This window comes from Chelmon rostratus, chromosome 9 (genome assembly GCF_017976325.1).
Source record: "Chelmon rostratus isolate fCheRos1 chromosome 9, fCheRos1.pri, whole genome shotgun sequence".
NCBI lineage: Eukaryota > Metazoa > Chordata > Actinopteri > Chaetodontiformes > Chaetodontidae > Chelmon > Chelmon rostratus.
The window spans coordinates 22702791-22721046 of NC_055666.1; the positions used below are offsets into that span (position 1 = coordinate 22702791).

The 18256-nt window shown below is 43.0% G+C and overlaps 1 protein-coding gene across 1 annotated transcript in view; it reads right to left on the reverse strand.

Annotated features, from left to right (window-relative positions):
• Positions 1-18256, reverse strand: part of si:dkey-237h12.3 (teneurin-3) — a 126465-nt gene that overhangs the window by 67343 nt on the left and 40866 nt on the right. The window contains exons 3-4 of the mRNA XM_041943529.1: positions 11765-11990; positions 3021-3259 (exon numbers count right to left, since the gene is read on the reverse strand). Of these exons, the coding sequence (XP_041799463.1) occupies positions 3021-3259; positions 11765-11990 (465 nt within the window). The remainder of the gene's footprint in view (positions 1-3020; positions 3260-11764; positions 11991-18256) is intronic.

An 18256-nucleotide genomic window follows, 5' to 3' on the forward strand; every position in this document is an offset into this window, starting at 1 on the left:
AAAATGTTGTAAATGAATCCAATCTGCTAGAAGTGTTAGTGACAACAGCTGAACAAATGACTGTTTCTGCTCGGTTTCCCTGTGTAAACTGAGCAGATCTTTCACGAGAACATGCACAAATAAAAATAGCATCTGATTCCAGCACAGAGGAGCAGCCAAGTTATAAAAAGTGTGTATATATCCATACTAATTTTATGATACGAGATCATGAACGGCAACGAGCAACAAAACAGTTAAGTCAATAAAGGGATTGTGAATATTGACATTGATCTCGCGCATTTATGACCTCTCCTCCAAGGGAGCACTCCTCTCTCCATTCACCAATAAAACACTGGTTATAAGATCTTCCCAACAACCCCATATTTCTCCTTCTACAACTGTGTCACATTTCCCCTGCCTGCAAGCTGGATGAATACTTATATATCCGCTCGGGGATAGAGGCACAGTGTCAAGATTAAGGGCTTGGATGACAAGGGAGGGCACGAGCAGAGATGAATCTGTAAGGGGTTTATTGCCGTGGTCAAGATTCTAAAGGTTAGCAAGAAGTCAGCTTTGACACACGCCGTAAAAAAAATGTTCGAAAGCCTCCTCATAGGAAATAATGCCCAACAGAGGGAGAGAAGATGAGCGCTGGCTCATCTTTCGGACCGACATAAAAGCATTTCCTGTTTGACGGAACGAGCGAGTTTTGGTTCTAGCACAACAAAGGCTTTGTGGACCAAGGTCTTCTTTAAAGTTCAAGTGTTTGGTTCTGTTTCCTCTGTTACACGAGTTCAGCTCCTCAACTTGTGTTTCGTTTTGACGCGGCCATCTGTGCCGGCCATTTGAACCTCTCTGCCTGTGTTTTAACAGGAACCCCCGAGGACATAAATTGGCTGTCGTTCTGTGAACTGGGGATCACAAGTGTGGGGATGATGCACAGCCCCCTGTCAAAGGGAAACAGACAGGAATGCCTCGTTGGAAACTGTACTGGGGCCATGTCTGCATATCTGACTGAGAGCTTAGTCAGACAGACGCTACTGAATCATATCAGGACATCTGAAATTTCTGCAAAAAGGAAAAGGCAGTGAAATAGAAATACTCCTGGCAGAGATCAAACTCCATACAGATTACGAGGCACGCCGGCTTCATTCACTCTCGGCAGCTTGTCTATCATTGGTTCCGTTTGACCGAATGACATGTCTAAAGATTGTCCAATGCCACTGCAGATAATGGAGCCACGTTTTCTCTCCCTAGAGCTGAAATAAATACGTCGCCTCTGGCACAAAAAATACTGGTTTTCATGCATGTGTGTGACAGCTTGTGCCGCTCCTCCACATCAGACAATAACAAGCTTTCAGTGGCAGTACTTAAGCAAAAACCTCACTGTATGGTTAATTTTGTCTGCTTAGATGCTTCATTTGTTTCAAACATATAGTATTAAGATGTAAACAGTCTGTACCGTCGGCATCTAATAGTGTTACCGTGCACAAACTGTATCCCTTCGAAAGAATGTCCGCTTTCCAGGCTGAGAAATGCAGGCGGATTTTTCCATGAATTACCCCTCCAGAGAATCAAAGGGAAAGTTCTGGCCGAAGCCCTCAGTCGGTACAAATGTTCAGCCTTGAATATCTGGTAAAGTGAGCAATTTACAGATAAGATTTTCACCTCCCGAACTGCCTCCAGACACAATCAGGCACAGAACCTTCTAAGTGGACCAACGTGAGGAGGAAAAGAGAGGACTTTTTTTTTTTTTTAATTGGACCTGGTGTCGCCTGCGAGCTTGAAGGACAGCTGTAGATAAAACGCTGTTAGGCGTGTGGCCTTGAACTGATGAGGCTAACAGCTTGTTAGCTGTATAAATGAAGTGTTGGGGAGACCGCGTGAGCAGAGGCGAGACCGTAAGAGTGTGTCTGATTGAGACAGAAACAGACATGAGCAGTCATGAAGTCTTTTGGGGTCCAAATCGAGCTCTAACAGCTTGACAGCGAGTCCAAGCCATCAGCTCATAAGTCTTCATAAACAAAATGCTGGTCGAGATGAAAAGACTTTCAGGTCTGACTGCTGACAATTAAAATGGTATGCTTTATGGTTTTGACATTTTCATTTCAAAGCAGTTCTAATTTTTCCCATTGCTGGGACCTTCAACACATAAGTCAGATAATTAAATATGTGACGACTGCCTGTTGCTGTGTTTATTTCTTATCACCTCCGTCAAAGAGGTTGTGTTTTCTGTTCGGTTTGTTTGTCACCAGGATTACGGGAAAACGACTGGCCTGATTTATATGAAACCTGCTGTGAAGGGTTTAGCCCGGACAGGAAGGAAGAACCCTTTACATTTTGCGATGAATCCAAATGACGGGTTGACTTTCGTTAACGCTGCGCGAGCATTTGGCCTTGACGGAATAAATGCCATGTATCTACATCCAGTAGATGGTAGTAAAGTTAAACAGTGACAAAATGTAGGCAAATATAAAACTATGATGACTCACAGGTGCAAGCAATGAAACCAAACTTCAGTGTTGCTATGGAAACGTAATTTCTCCAATTTAGAAGTACATAATAAATGCACAGCCGAGATGACAAGGCTTCAGCAAGGCACAACCATATTTTGAGATAATTCTAACAGGTTTGGAGATATATCCAGACATGCATGCTGTTCTCGCCTGCAGACCTGGACAGAAGAGTAGACTACTGGCCCTGGCAGAGGTCTGAGCAAGTGTTGCTAAAGATTTTGAGTCCCATTTTAAAAGCTGAGTAATGAATGTTTTTGTTTTTTAATCTCAAGTGTCAAGTCAAGACTTCAGGCAGCCAAGTCCTAAGTTAGCCAAGTTATCTCACATGCTAATTTTTTTAGCCTCCTATAAAACTGACTCTGGAGAGTCAGTCTGTGTGTGACAAAAACAGTTAACATGATAATCTTAATAATGTCCCATAATCTGTCATGCACCTTTTTCTGATGCTGTAATTTGGTTGCGTTTGCGATTTGAGTTCAGAATCTTTCACACTTCAACAGTCACACAGTCTGAGCTCGGGCTTACCGATGCAGTAGCAGAGAATGATGGACAGAACCACAGCTATCCCCACAGCGATCAGGGCGGTGCACTTCCAGGAGCAATGTTTGGGTGACTTCTTGAACTTGAAAGCCCCTCTGGACAGGCTGTTTCTGGGCAAAGGGCGCGCCGGTGTGGAGTAAACTGTCCCCGTCGCCATGGTGTAACCAGGGGCTGCCGCGCCAAAGAAAGGTGTCGTTCCCGTGCCCGTTTTAAAGAGGAAGTGCCTGAAGACGGGGAGAAAAAAAAAATAATGAGGAGAAAATATTGCACAAACAACTGTAAAATAAGAGATGGTACAAAGCTGTATCCCAAAACTCAAAGCCTTAAAGAAAGTCTACATTAAATTCAAATAGCCAAATACAATAAAAAAAAAAAAAAAAATCACCCAAATGCAGTATAACCCGCAATAGCAGTAAATCCCATGTGTATCAGGCTGCAACAGGAACTGGGTTATAATGTAATATTCAGTATAATCCTGACATTGGAAAAGGTGAACAAAAAGTACCTCATAAAAACAATCATCTCCCACTTGCCCTTTTACAACTGGGCCTTTGCTAATAGCCCATTATACCTGGGGTAATTAAGAGGGTTTAATCAAATGCACTACGGAGTGATCGTCCTATTAACTTTTAAACCCCACGTGAAAAGCTCTTAAGTAAATGAATTAAGCCTTGTTGCCACTCTTGCCACTACTTAGAGATTAATACCCAAATGCCTCCAGGCTTATGGGGACGGCCAGGGAAATTGGACAGATTGACCATGCATTCCAAATGCCCTTCCAATGCACAACTGTAGAATTTGTCCACTTTTGTAAAAAAAAAAAAAAAAAAAAAAAGAATTACCGCTTTATGGTTGTATTCCTCCGCTAACCAGCCAGGATAGAGTTTACATCCATGTCTGTCCAGACTCACATATGTAGTGACGCTTTTTGAAGGAAAAGCTATTAAGTGTTGGGCCAAATAGAAGTTATTGCTGTACTGACATGTATGATTCCAGTGAATCATTTCCAGTGACACGTGGTGTCTTCACTCAGAGACTACTTTTACAGACGAGTACAGAGGACTGATGGAGAGCTTCATCACACGGTGGAGCCACGAAAGCTCATTATCAGCAAATGTGACATCTCCTGCATGTATGTCTGTCCTGAGAGAGGGATCTCTCCTCTGGTGCCCTTCCTCGAGCTTCTTCCATTTTGCCCATTAATGGGAGTCGTTCCGAGCCAAAGGGTCTCAGGACAGACAATCAGACAAAATCTGATGAAGGGATATACAATGAAATTGATTGGACTTGTATGTTTATCAGTGTGTAAGTTCACTGAGAGAAAAAAAACAACCGGCTTGCGTGTTCGCATGCTTGGCCAATAAAGCTGATTTTGATAGAACATGAGGTTGACGCCATGACAGTAAACAAAGCTTCAGTTATGGATGTTGCTGCGAAGATGCTATAAACTGTGACACATGAATGCTTCACACACACCTTCAACCCAGCAGCACAGAAGATCTATACAATCACCACAGTGTCAAGGTGGACATGAAAGATTAGTGTCACCAATTCAGTATCTGACCAAATGTGAAATATGATCACAATCCGCCTTCTGTTCCTGAGTTACGGCGTTGAATAACGGCCAGAAAATTGTTTTTGCAGAGCGTTATGATGTCACAGTGAAGGTGACATTTGACCTTTTCGGATATAAAATGTCATCACTTCATCATTTTATCCTGTGAGACATTTGTGTGAAATTTCATCACAATTAGCATTTAAGCTCTTGAGTTAGTGCCAAAAACGTATTTTGCGAGGTCAGGGTGACCTTTGACCAGCAAAATCTAATCAGTTCATCCTCGAGTCCAAGTGGACGTTTGTTCCGGATGTAATGAAATTCCCCTCAGGCTTTCCTGAGATATTGTATTCATTTAAAGGGATGTACGAACGTATGGACAACCTGGAGACATAACGCCTCCGGCCGCGGCTGTCAGCTGTGCAGAGGCAGAATAAAATAGCTTTAAAACAAATGATCTCTCTTGTTTCCAGATAATGGATACTCTGAATGAAAGTCTTAGCTTCCTCACCAGGATTACTTCAGGAGCTGAGCAAATACTTGACTGTAAAACACGGCGAGTTAATAACACTAATACAAAATCTGAATAAATAATTTGCACAACAAAACCTTTACTATTCAGTTGAGGGTCGCGCTGCATGAGTACTCTCGTTGACACTCCTGCATGTACCTGTGCTACAAATACACCTCCTCGTCCAGGTTTACTCTCCTTCGATCTGCTGTTTCCAAAATAAAAGGCAAAGCATTTTCCAAAGTAAAACAAATATGTCCAAGACCATGAAAGAGTTACATTTCAGATAATGAGGGCCAGAGAAAGCACAGTCGTCCTTTCTTGCTCTCACATCCTCTACTTCCTCCTGAAAGTCTCACCCAACATTTTACAGCCTATCTTATGTTCTATAGATCCCAGGAGGAGCGGGCTGCTGCGGAACCGCCAATTTAAATACACCAATAAACTGATAAAACGGTGTTTGCTCATCAATTATTTGTGCGGCATCTGTGAAGCCTCCGTGTGAGTTTTGTAAAGGCTTTTTTTAAGCCTGACTGGGAGTCTGCACTAGAAGAGCTCGAGAACGGCTAATTGGGTGCATAATCTGAAGCTGAGCAGTTAAGGATGGAAAGACTTACTAATCAGAGTTTCCCTGATTATCTGATAGAAGCGGTGAGTCAACAAGCTTTAGGGAAGCTGCACCTTCAAAAACTATATTCTTTGAGTTGGACTAAATGTTGTTTCTGAAGACTTTGTGGTCCAAGGTAAGGGAAAGGGGGGTGGGATTAATCAGGAAATTAGAAAAAGTTCTGACAGATTTGTTTTACAAAGGACACATCTTACACCTACACCACAATGCACTGCTCATATTTCAGCCCTGCCGCTGATATTTCAGCTACTTCCTATCTCCTGTGAGGATATCTCTGGGCTAAAACCTCCTCTGATCAATTCTTGACTAAAAGAACAAATGTCAGATTTGGATCGTCTGGCTCCCGCACGCCGCGATTGACACGTGGCGGTCATGGCCAGACAGGGATTCCATTTAAAGGTTACCGCGTGTCACTGCTGGAATGACAATGCCCGGGTCGTCTGCGCCTGAAGACGCTCAGATTCTTCAATCTGGAGCGAGCCGCGCTGTAGCTGCGGCAGACTCTCTAATACGCAGCTGGGTATGAATTGAGGTCAAAACTTGCACGGCGTCGGAGGCGGCAGGCGCGCAGTCGGACTCGCAGGCAAATAGACACGGCTATCTGGGGAGTTAAGTGTAAGTGGATGCAATCTGATGAGGCGGACAGAAGGGGACGCGGACGTGTGGGTTCATGTGTGTGTGCCCGTTGGGAGGTGTATGCACTCTATTTGAGGGAGGTGACTACCTATCGCAAGTGATCATGTGGAGACAGTTTTGCCAGTAAATAAAGGTCTCAAATGTTCCTGGGCTCCTATTTATGCAAATATATGAGTACATAATGTTCTCCTGGCCCCCAAGTCAAAGACACCTGAGCTGAAAAGGGAACATCTGTACAGCACTACAGAGCCTTCAGAACACTGAAAACCGTATGAAACCTAATAAAAAACTGTGTTAATATCCGAAGTAAAAACGTACAGACAAATCTTAAAATGGTGTTTATTCGCACTGTTGAGTTGACTGAACAATCTGAATGCACATATAATTACCACAGACATATGGCAAGCCGTGGGTGGTTTTAAACTAAAAAGTCAGCTATGCTTCAGTCATTTATATCCCTTCTGCTTTGCGTGCGAGAGAGCGAAACTGAAAGTTGTCAGAATCTGCAACGCCGAGACAAATTCCTGCGCCGGACATTTATTTGCACTCAGCGTTTCAAGTAATTCGGCCGCTGCTGTTTTTCATGTCTGCCTCTTTTTTTTTTTTTCTTTTCCTAAAGAGCAGACTGAAGGGGTCTAAAGATGAAATGCTGTTGGACATGATTAACAAACAGCGGACGAGTGTAAATGTCTGCAGCTATACACACTGGCTGACCGGCTGTAATTGATTACAGCCAGTGTGATGCAACAAGGCACATTACTATGCTAATCCTGCCAGCCCGAGTGATAGCAGTGTGGTGTGCTGCGAGAGAGAGGGAGGGAAGGAGGAGAGACAATCGGGAGAGTGCGAGACGGAGAGAGAGAGAGAGAGAGAGAGAAAGCAAATGAATGGCTGCCCGTCTGTGTGATCGCACTGTGTTTGTGTGCACGCCTGTCTGTCCCATTGAGAAGCCTGCAACACAAAAGCAGCAGCCACCCTGGTCTCCTCTGCTCTCACAACACTGCTTGTCATCAGGATGACATTTGAAAACATCCTCACTGAGGACAAAAGACTAAACAGTGAGTGGGTGGATTTGTCTACGGCTAAGCTCCAGCTGGAGGGGTGAGAGCGAAACAATGCGAATCGAAGCCCTCGGAATATGTAATCTGTCTATTAGCCGCTGCTTCTGCGTTAGCATTAGCATTTCAAGGTGAGAGCTGGAATAATCAGGCCGCTTTATTCCATAGCCGAAAAAAAAAAAAAAAAAAAGAGTACAGATGTGGCGGCCGTCGCAGTGGCTCGTTTTCACGCTCGCCGCCGTCGCCGTCGATCTCCTCCATATCGCCACCTGCCCTCTCGTCAGGGGGCCTAGCAGGTGCTATTCTGGTACAGCTAGCTCCGCATCCGTGTGATGGTATTTCGGGCGAGCTTTTTCTTTTTCTTTTTTTTTTTTTTGTGCCGTCCTGCCCACGGAGATCAGCGTGGTGCCATCTTGAGTCGCTCCCTCAGAGTGCTCAGATTGTTTGCACATTGAGTTTAGTATATTTAACGAGTTTGATTAGGTTTGGCATGAGATGAGCTCAGCTCTTATGTACATACATTTAAGGTTTTATGAGTCTAACTCTCGGCCTGAGACAGTTACTGAGACAGTTACTCTGTCGCTTAATCTCAAGGGACAACTGTGGTGAGGACATGCTCCACCACAAGGGCTACATTCGTCATGAATAAATACTCTTTATATTGAAACCTATTTAGATCACGCTTCACTATCTATCCTCCGTCCATGAACGCTTTTACATTTGCTGGCAAAAATCATCTGGAACAGATGCACTTCATGTTGCCAGCAGCAGCAGCAGTTCATACTGTAACCTAAAATAAGAGGAAAATATTGCAGGAACTCTGGAATCACCACAGAAATGTGCGCTTGGCACAAAAGATGTTGGCAAAATAAATGAAAAGGAAAACACATGAGAAAAAGGAAAAAAAAAATACGTCTTGAGGATTACCACTTTGTCTACAACACCATCCACTTTGGCAGGTAACCAACACCGCAAGCTCCTTTCTATTCCAAAAGGCTAGTTGGCTGGTATCTTAACACATGACTAATCAGTCCTGGTGCGATCCTGACACTGAGGCTGCTGTGCAAAAAACAAAAAGAAAGAAAAAGTTCAATTTTCCTCCACGTTCCTCCTTGTGAAGCATGAATGTCTGACTCGTGATTTACATGTGCATCCCACACAAACAGCTACACACACACACAAAAGCAAAATCCTTCCTGGATTACCTTTGCTATTCTTTTTCACCCCCGAGAACAATTCTAACACATTTTCCATCAGGAAAATGTACTGTCTGTGGGACCCTGCACCACATGATGATTTTGGAGCCGAGACATAATTTCATTTCACCAAAGGACTCCCTTGACACATGAATCCAATGAGGATTGACAGTACATTTATAACTGCAACGTGTGGCTGGGCAGGCCTTCAAAAGACTCATTCTGAAGTGTCATAACGACTGTTCTAGCTGAATCTCATTGAGTCTAAGTGAAAAAAATGCTGAAGTGGGCTCCAAAGGACATACATATGTAAAAGCAGGCACCTACCTGCATCTTATCCAGTGGAGCACATATAGGGCGTATAGCTCGTGCCATACACATGTCAAAAATATAAATTTCGCACACGCCACTTCAGTCTATTTTAAACAAAGGATTAAGTACAGCTCAAGAATAATTACTGTATATGTGCATCGGTCTCTTAAGGGACATGGCAATTCATTTTATAATGAAATTCAAAGGAATATTTCTAATTGAAAATATCACACAAAACTATTTCAGTGGAGCCAAGTGGATAGTAAGGGAAACCTGAGGGGTTTATTAAAAGCATTCCACACACTCTGAAGATCTGAATGTCTCCTCACCACTTGATAATACCAACGAGCATGATCGCCGCTCCGTTGCCAACTAATTGAGCCCTTTAAATGGTGCAGTCCTGGTTATCATAAAGCAGAACAAAGGCTGAAGTAGAACAATGCCACAGACCCATCAGATGTGTAACACCAGCATTTGTCATGGTGACAGAAACTCTGCTGTTTCGTCACGGGATCGAGACTTCCCATCGTGTTCCTCAAGTCTGTGTTTCAGTTCGTTAAGTGAGAATCGCTGCCTGTACATTTTTACTACACATACTGTGTTTGTGTTTAAGATCAGATAAACTGATACTAATTCATGTCCCATTTTTATCTTTTTTTGAACTGGAAAAGGCGGCTTCATATCTCTGACGCGCACGCTTGATGTCGAGTGCATGCGGCGAAATCGATCAGTCGCCACAGCCTTGGCAGCGTGATCACAGTGAGATCAGTGGCTTTATTCACTTATTCACCGTTAATAATGAGCAGTAGTTACATTTGTCGTTACTGAGTGCGGCACTTCACACAAGAACACTGAAAGCTATTCACAGCGAAAGCTAGTCAGTATTGAGTCAAATTAGCACACTTGTGCTTTGAAGACCAACACTTTCATGCGAGGTTACACACACATAATTCATTACGGCTAATTGCTGTAAAAGTAGCTAATGCTGTCAAATGAGGGCTTTATTTTCAAGGAGATCATGTCACAGGCAATATCTCAAACACCGTCATAACATTGTGATTTATACTTGACACTTTTTTTAATCAGCTGCCTTGTACGTAATAATTTACTGTCTGTGCGTGTGACCATGTCTATTGTGCTGCACAAAAAATGTAATCCACAGTCAGTGTTGAGGACTGGGATGAAATTCATATGTCTGCGGTACCTGGAGCCACCTACATGTGTGCCGCTAGAATTTGCTGGCCAAAAATCCCCTGAAGGCAGCTTAATAAATACTTTCTGGAGCTTCTGTTTACATTTCCCAACCTGGTGGTTTTCTTGACATCTGCAATTATGTGGTGAACCGGGTCTTCCCTTTTGGCCCCGTCGGTTCGCAGCAGCCCTCTGTTCCCACCCACTGACAAGCACTTGATTTAGAGTCCACTGTGGTGATAGTGATTTATGCCTCGTCTGATGATAGGTGTGCACATATTGTTTTGTCGATACGGCTAAGACAGCTCAAGGTCATTGCACGGTTAGTATTCAATCACTGCATCTTCCCCAGAAAGCGAAACTGTCACCACATATCCCAATTGATTCAGTCAGATCATAAGAGGTTGTTACTTCATGCTGCCACAGACGAAATTCAAAGTTTACATTCATCTAAGCCTCGGAAAGGGTACGCCGTGCCAGGGAAATATCAGGCTAGAATGCAATCATCGACTCGAGGCCATTTCTGAGTCAGGGCGCAATGTACCACACTTCATTAGCCAGGATATTTTGAGCTCACTGATTAAGAGAGATATAACTGATGTTTCAGGAGGAAATCTTGGCAGCGGCTCTCATGACAAAGTAGTATCTTGCACAGCAAATTTTGATATAACACACAATCCGCTTACCAAGTTCCTCGTTAAGTTATAGCGTCTTTGATTTGAACTGGCAAGCTTTCTGATATTCACGTAGTTCACTCTAATCACGCACTCTCCTTCTGAGTGTAGGTCCATCTAATTTAGCAATCAGTCCTTAATTGTGGGTGCATACAAAAAGCAGAAACCTGACAACATTATTCTCAGCAGAGGAGAAACAATGACCGAATTTATCAAACTCAGCGGGAAACATATTATGCCATGCACAATTTGTGGCATGATAATTCATCCTGATGAGGTGCAGTCCCTAAAATAGGCTGGAAAATCAGCCAGCCCGGTTCCTGCCTGTTGCCTTTGGAAGGATGTAGACCACCACTCCATTGCACATCTTCTCAGCAGACAGCGAGAAATGTCACTGCGGGAGTTTATTATGTGCTGAGGTTCATCTAACACTGAACTCCATCCTGCCCGGATGGGAGACACGCATTGTGTGCTTTCCACAAACCTTTTGCAGGTCGTACAAATGGTAAAGGTGTGATGGAGCCACAAACGTGCAAGCATTAATATAAAACTGATAATTCATGTTTGTCAACAAAAAACACTGCTGGTTCAGTCACGACTGAGTGAGTCACTGTTAACCCTGTGAGTTTTCTGAATATGAGCAAACACCTGATGTCTCAGAAACACATGAAACAGGCCAGATTCAGCAGACAGCTGATTCCAGGGAACCGAAATAGAGTAAAACAGCCCCCGTTTCCTTGCTTGATTTTCCAATGTAAAATGTATACAATCCATTTGGGAGCACACTTCAAAAGTTGCAACATGATACTGAAACAGAACTCAAATTAAAATGAACATTTTGAACAGCAGCTTGGCCCCCTCTCATTTGTTTCACATCATTTTGTTTTCTGACTCAGTGAAACTGGCTTGATAACAACACCTGGGCCTGAATTTCCCAGCTCTGGTGTAGGTCACTGCGGGTCACTCACCTGCTCTCCAGGGCCACATTGCTGCCCAGGACCCAGCTGTCCTGCAGCTGGACGCATTCCGCCGTACTCTGCAAGTCGGCCGCCAGGCCGGCTGTGGGCGGCGGGCTCGGGCTCCTCTGATTGGCCAGTGAGCTGCGGCTCAGGGACGTGATGGACGGATGTTGCTTGTGTGGGGGCGGGGCTGGTGGGAGAGGCGGTGGGCCCTGCTGACTAGTTAGATGGTCACCTGGAGAAAAGCAGAGACATCAGAACATGAGCTTTTTGTCTTCTTAATAGCTGCAAAATCAAAAGCTTAAGTCATTTTTGTTGCCGATTAAAATTTAGTCAGGCTGGATTGCTAAGAGACGGCAGATGGATTAGAGTATGCATCTGCCTTGCATGTACGATATGACAGCACACAGCCACCCAACAGACCCAGAAAAGCAAATACAACCAAGAGCAAGACATTAAAATGAAATGCAACCACTGCAAAAAGACAGAAAATAAGAGCCGCTTTTATGGCGACACACATAATAATTGTCGCAAAACGCCACACGGCTGACAGTTGGGTTCTCTTAAACAGAAGGTCACTTAGAGAGGCAGCTGTTCTTTTATGGGCGCTTAACGCAATGTTTCACGTTTGATTACAGCCAGAGAAGACTCTCAAATAACTAATGACCAGAACATCCATTAGAGCTCTGAGAGAACAGGTTTTCCAATTTCACACAAAGCTGTGTAATTGGCCCCCAGAATGGCATGTGGTGATTATCTATCCATCTTCCCTGTTTAAAAAGGTAAAAACCCACAGTGCTGACAATTCTGATTTGCTCCAATGAGCCCCAAATGGGTATCGTCTTTCTTGCCTTACAGAGGCTCGGAGAAGTCGGCGTTGCGTCTTTAAGGAGTTGTTGTTCTTGCATTGACAGCATGAATTTTTATGAAGCCTAAAGGAGTTAAATTTAGAGCATACAAACGCTGGAGGTCAGCTCCGGTGCATGATTTAACCTTTGCTTCCTCAACCATGCTTAAAAGACCTTGTAGAGTTAAAAGCCGCGAATCAAAATCTGCTCTGCAGTCTCGGCGAGCTTGAACAATTTCATTGAAAGGACACTAGTCATTGTTTTGAAAAGAGCTTTTAATGCCCGTGCAGTTTTTGTCCTTGTCCATGTGTTCTGCTTTTCACTCTGCCCTTCTGTGTATAAAAATGAGCTGTTCACTGCAGCCAAATTAGCCTTGCATTTGGTTCCTCTGTGCTAAGAGGAAACATGTTTGCCATTCAGAGCTAGGAAATAATTTCCACCGCTTTGAGGTAAAAACCTTTAGGCTATTGCAAATACAGGCTACTGCAGCGACTGAAGATTATTTCTCTCGCATTCGGAGGAGGAATGCATCAGGAATATACTGTAAGGAATACTGTAATACGAATGATTACCAAGAATAAAACTCAATTGCTGGACAGTGGCAGCTGCGGTAAAGTTTAGCAGAGGCAGGTCGTACCAGTCATTTTAGTGACGTATTACTTGCATGGATTTATTGCTTTGTTTTTTTTTAAACAGAATACATTATTCGAGCATCTGAATACAGACAGGCAGACAGACAGACATGTTGAAAGATGAAGGGTGTGGAGCAGAATCAGGAGTGACAAGAGTGCACAGTGCTGGTGCAGAGGGCCAATCTAAAATTAATTAATCCCTGATTAGAGTTTGATCAAACCCAATCAAATATGATCCTCACATCACCCCACACCACCTTGTTCAAAGTCAATTCTGGATCCAAACACATGAATTACCTGTGATCAACTGCGGTATTGGCATTTGAAAAATATAAGGCTGCCATGACTTAGTGATAATGAACACAAGACATCCCTCTCATCTCCTGGGCTAGACTGTAAGCCCTATTAGAAAAGTGCTAAGTAGGCTAATAGAAATGTGGATTATCTACCAACACTGGATGGTTTTACTTCACCTCTGGGCCTCATTCCACTGTACGAGCCCACAGCAGCCACCAGCTCCACTTCACTTTCCAGCAGAAGCATTTTTCATATAATCAGCGCACACTAATGCAACAGTACAGTGTCAATGAAGGGCTAAAGGGAAATGATGCAGAGGGGACAATCAAATGGGCTCTGAAAAACAGAAAATGATCTAACACGGAGGTAAGTGGAAAGTTGATGGGCAGAGAGGATTATTTTTAGCTTTAAATGTTTTTGAGGGGAAAATATTTTTTTATTGTCACTTAGGAAAAAATGATCAAAAACAAGCTTAATGTCAATTCCAAGTAATCAAATGAAACCAAATTTCTGATGCAATAACTGCAGCATGCTCTTAAAAACACAATAAAAGCCCCTCTTTTGTAAAGTACTTAAAAACTGCTGTATTTGTTCTCCTGTACAAACATCTTATTATCACACCCACATATGCCACAGTGAATCCTAGTAAACAACCCACCATCCCATTACGCATTACAAATAAAGATACATGACAGATACTGCACAAATCGCCATCCATTTATCTTCATGTCTACATATTGATCTATTGGCATACACTGCAAGTCAACATCTTGATTGCTCTTGTTTAGTTTGCAGGCCGTCCTGCTGCTGCACTGCCCACGCTTACAGTTTAAAATGCAGCATACGGTACAGTAATATGAAAAAGCCATAAAAACACAGTGTATGTGGTGCAGGTGCATTATGGTTGATGGGAATGTGCCGGCACAGCAAGCACAGAGATGAGTCCAAACACTCACCATTATGACTTTATGGTCAATCTTGAATCAATTGCTGATGAAATGGACGTGTTAAAAGGCACGCTCGAACTGTGACATGTTTTCAGGTGAAAGCGCATGCTGAGCATAACATTCTCAAAAACACAAAATCCCAAAAACCTTCAAAGGTGTAGGATTTGACATGCAGCAAATCTGACTGCATAATCCCACAATGAACTCCGGGAGCATAAAACCCCATGAAGTGAATTAAACCTACTGTATGCGCGCTTTTGCAAAAAGCACTTCAAGCTTTTGGGTGTAAATAAGGTTTCCCCACTTGAAACGCTGCGTTTGCTGCGAAGCAATGAAGTGGAGCAGTCAATCAGTTTTGGTTTCGAGTGAAGCTAAAGAAGCAAAACAAAAGTTGAGAGTACAATCTTTTAACAGAGCATGTACCCTTGGTCTGAAATGGGTGGAAAAAAACATGAATCCAAACAAATATTTTCGTCTTTGTCCTAAGAAGTTCAACAAAGAAAGCAGCAAGGTTGTGCTGCAATCCACTGTGTCAGCCTTCAAAAGCTGCTGGTTTAATATTTCTGAATGCCAAAAATCAATTATTGTTTCTTTTATATAAGTGCCACACAAATATGGCAAAGTTTAGCAGTTGGCATAGATTCACCACACCATATTGAGGAAGCAGCAACAGCTAAAATGGCTTCTCCCTCACCTTCCGGTTCAACAAATATACCCACAAACCTCTTACTATAAGAGCACATCTATAAGTCTGAGGGTAGCTGCACTGGCCACTTACACCTTTGAAATATTACTGAACACCAAGTTATGGCCTTTTAACTATTTAGATGTGAAGCTCGACTCCGTGTGGATTTTGACTGATTAATTATGCAAACATTTTTTCTAAGTTAAAGGCTGTTCTCATCCCCTTAATCTTTATCTTTGTGAGGTCAAGATCAAACGGTGCAATAGCTGCTGTTTTAAAGGAGACTTGTTTATGAGGCCTCCGTGCAACCACCGACCGAGGAAGCCTTGACTTGGTGTCTGAATTTTCATGTCAGCATTAACATTTTAAGTGGCGCTTGTTTTCCCGTGCGCTCATTTCCCCGCACACAGTAGGTGGCGGGACTGTCTGAGCGGCGCAAGGTGCTTCGCTTTCTGGTCTCAGATTCGAGTCGAGGGTTTGAGCCCAATTTCTGACAAACAGTTTTACACTCAGAGCAGAGTCTCCATGATGAAAACCTGTAAGTGATTCCATGTAACTGCAAAATGTAGCACTGGCGGCGCAGCGGTTCAGCGTGCAGTCTCTGTGTACTTCACTGGCAGAGTTGGAGGTTTGAAAGCCACTGAGGGCTCACCATGATAAAATATGGAGTTCTGGCAACGAAGCACATTGGATTAGATTATCCACTGCCTCGCGTATGTTGGATTGTGTGTTTAAAAAAAAACACATTAAACAATGAGCCTTTAAGAAAGCTTGGCATTGTCTTCCATCAAGACACGCAGGGAATTAAGCTGCCCTTTAAAGTGCAGGCTCAGTGGCTGGGAAGGCAGATGAAACAGCTGTGTGGTTTATGGGGCTTTGCTTTGAAATCAGATCAAGACGGATGCCTCCTTTGCATAATTCCTCAACGTCAGCTTGTCATCATCTCCATCAGCAACATGCTTTAAAAGACCTTTGTGATAAATACTGCATGCCAGCACTGAAATGACAGACGCACACCCTTCCTAATGATGCTTGCAATATCTATGAAATGACGCTTTACGGAGCTTTATGGCGTTTTTTTCAGAAGCATCTCCAGGAGTAGACCTGTGTTTTAGCCGACTATAATGAGTCATAATGTTGAGGGGGAAAAAAGTCTTGATGAGAAAAAAGTGCACTGGGTTGTCCATAAGGAGGAAAATACTCCACAATATGCAGCTTCCTTAGAAAACACATCTTTTGATATAATGATATTCAAACTGTTTCGGGCTTGTCCGTTCAAAGAAGTTTGTCAATTTCAAATAACCGTGAAGAAGCTATCACTGTCTGCGAGCTGAGTTCACATTTCCCCGCAATTTTCTTGAACTTTTTGATGCCACTTCTTGATACTCAGATGTTTAGGCCTATTGGGATCCTATGATGTTCACTCCCTTGAAAATATCTTTTTTTGATGAAAGCATTGACAAGCCTTTAGTGCGGCGCATAATGTTCCAACACTGAGTTGGGACACAATTAAAAGCCGTTTTGCACTCACTAAGCTTGGCAAGCCTGGTGAAAGCCTTTTCATATTCATTGTGTAAGTACTGCAAAAGGTCTTGTGCCATTTTACTCTCCATTAAGAGAGTGATTCAACTGCTAATGGAATTGAAAGGGCATTTGCTTTGACTGGCTTGCCCTTCACCAATAGGAAAATTGCAGTATGCGTGCATCACAAGAATTCCATCAAAATAGATCACAGAAATCATAGGGGCCACAGCTTTTCTATTACAGCAACGGTATTTGTTTTTAGTTTACCGAAGAATATTCATAATTACATTAAAAGAAATTGCAGCATCTGTGCTCGGCAAAGTTTGAATTTCAGGAAAACACATGAACTAAAAAGAGACACACCTCACAAAATCCCTGTTTGACTTTATATCAAATGAATAATGTATGCCTTCCGTGATAAAACATGCCATTTGAACCGGGTAGGATGTTTATATATGTCAAATCAATAAATTCATTCTCATCAACGCCTGGTTCTCTATTCACCTCAGCACACCTCTGGCGCCCAGCTGAAGGCACTGGCGGTATTCTTTAGTGGAAAGCGAGACAGCAGCTTCTCACTGTGAAGCCCTGATGGTGGGGTGGGGGGTGGTGTTTAAGGGAGGGGGGTGGGCAGTACCCAGTGGAATTCGGGACCATTTGAACAACCTTGCCCTAGGTGAGTTTTGGGGATTTACTCTGCAAAGAGAGTTGGCAATTTTCAGGGGCTTGGGGTTTTGAGAAAAAAAGAAAAAAAAGAAGAAGCTGTGTGATTTCCATCATATTTCCTGCCAGAGTGCCGTCACTGCTCTCACAGACTTGCCCACTCTTCTCCTGGCTTTCTATCTGATCAAAGACAGAAATTTCTTTTAAGCTTTCTCTCTGCAGGGGAACCAGGATGTAACCAATATTTCAAGGATTACATAATCATTGCATTATAGAAAGAAATAATTCCATTTATCCATACATAATGTGCTCCTACACAGTCATATAGGCTGCTTTTGCTAACTCACATTTGATGCAAATGATAGACTGCCATTCATCACAAATGCATGATTTGCAAATACACTTAGAAAGTTGAACCCACTGAAGATGCACTGTGAATATAAGCAGCTTCAAATCACCGTTTGTCCAGCTCTCTCTCTCTCTCTCTCTCTCTCTCTCTCCCCCAGACATTGCTACAGATGGCAGATCATCATACAGATGATGACTGCTTAGCAGTTCTTTCTGACAGCTCTCCGATTACATAGCAATTACACTCCTTCTCAAAAGCTGCTTTGACAATTAGCCTGCTGACAAAACACTTAGTTGTATTTATTCATGTGTGGACAGCGCTGGCTTCCTTGTTTGTCCAGAGAGATTGTGTTCACACCTAGGTAAAATTCTACAGTTTCCAACTTTGGCGCAGGCGGCGCGGTTTCTGCAGTCAAGTACTGACAATATATGTATCACTGTATTTTCTTCAACCTGCAGAGCTAAAAGCTGGCGCGGTCCACAGGGAAGTGAGCCAGTCCTCATTTTTCTGACACACATTTATACTTGATTTGTGTTCACGCAGCCATTAACTTCAT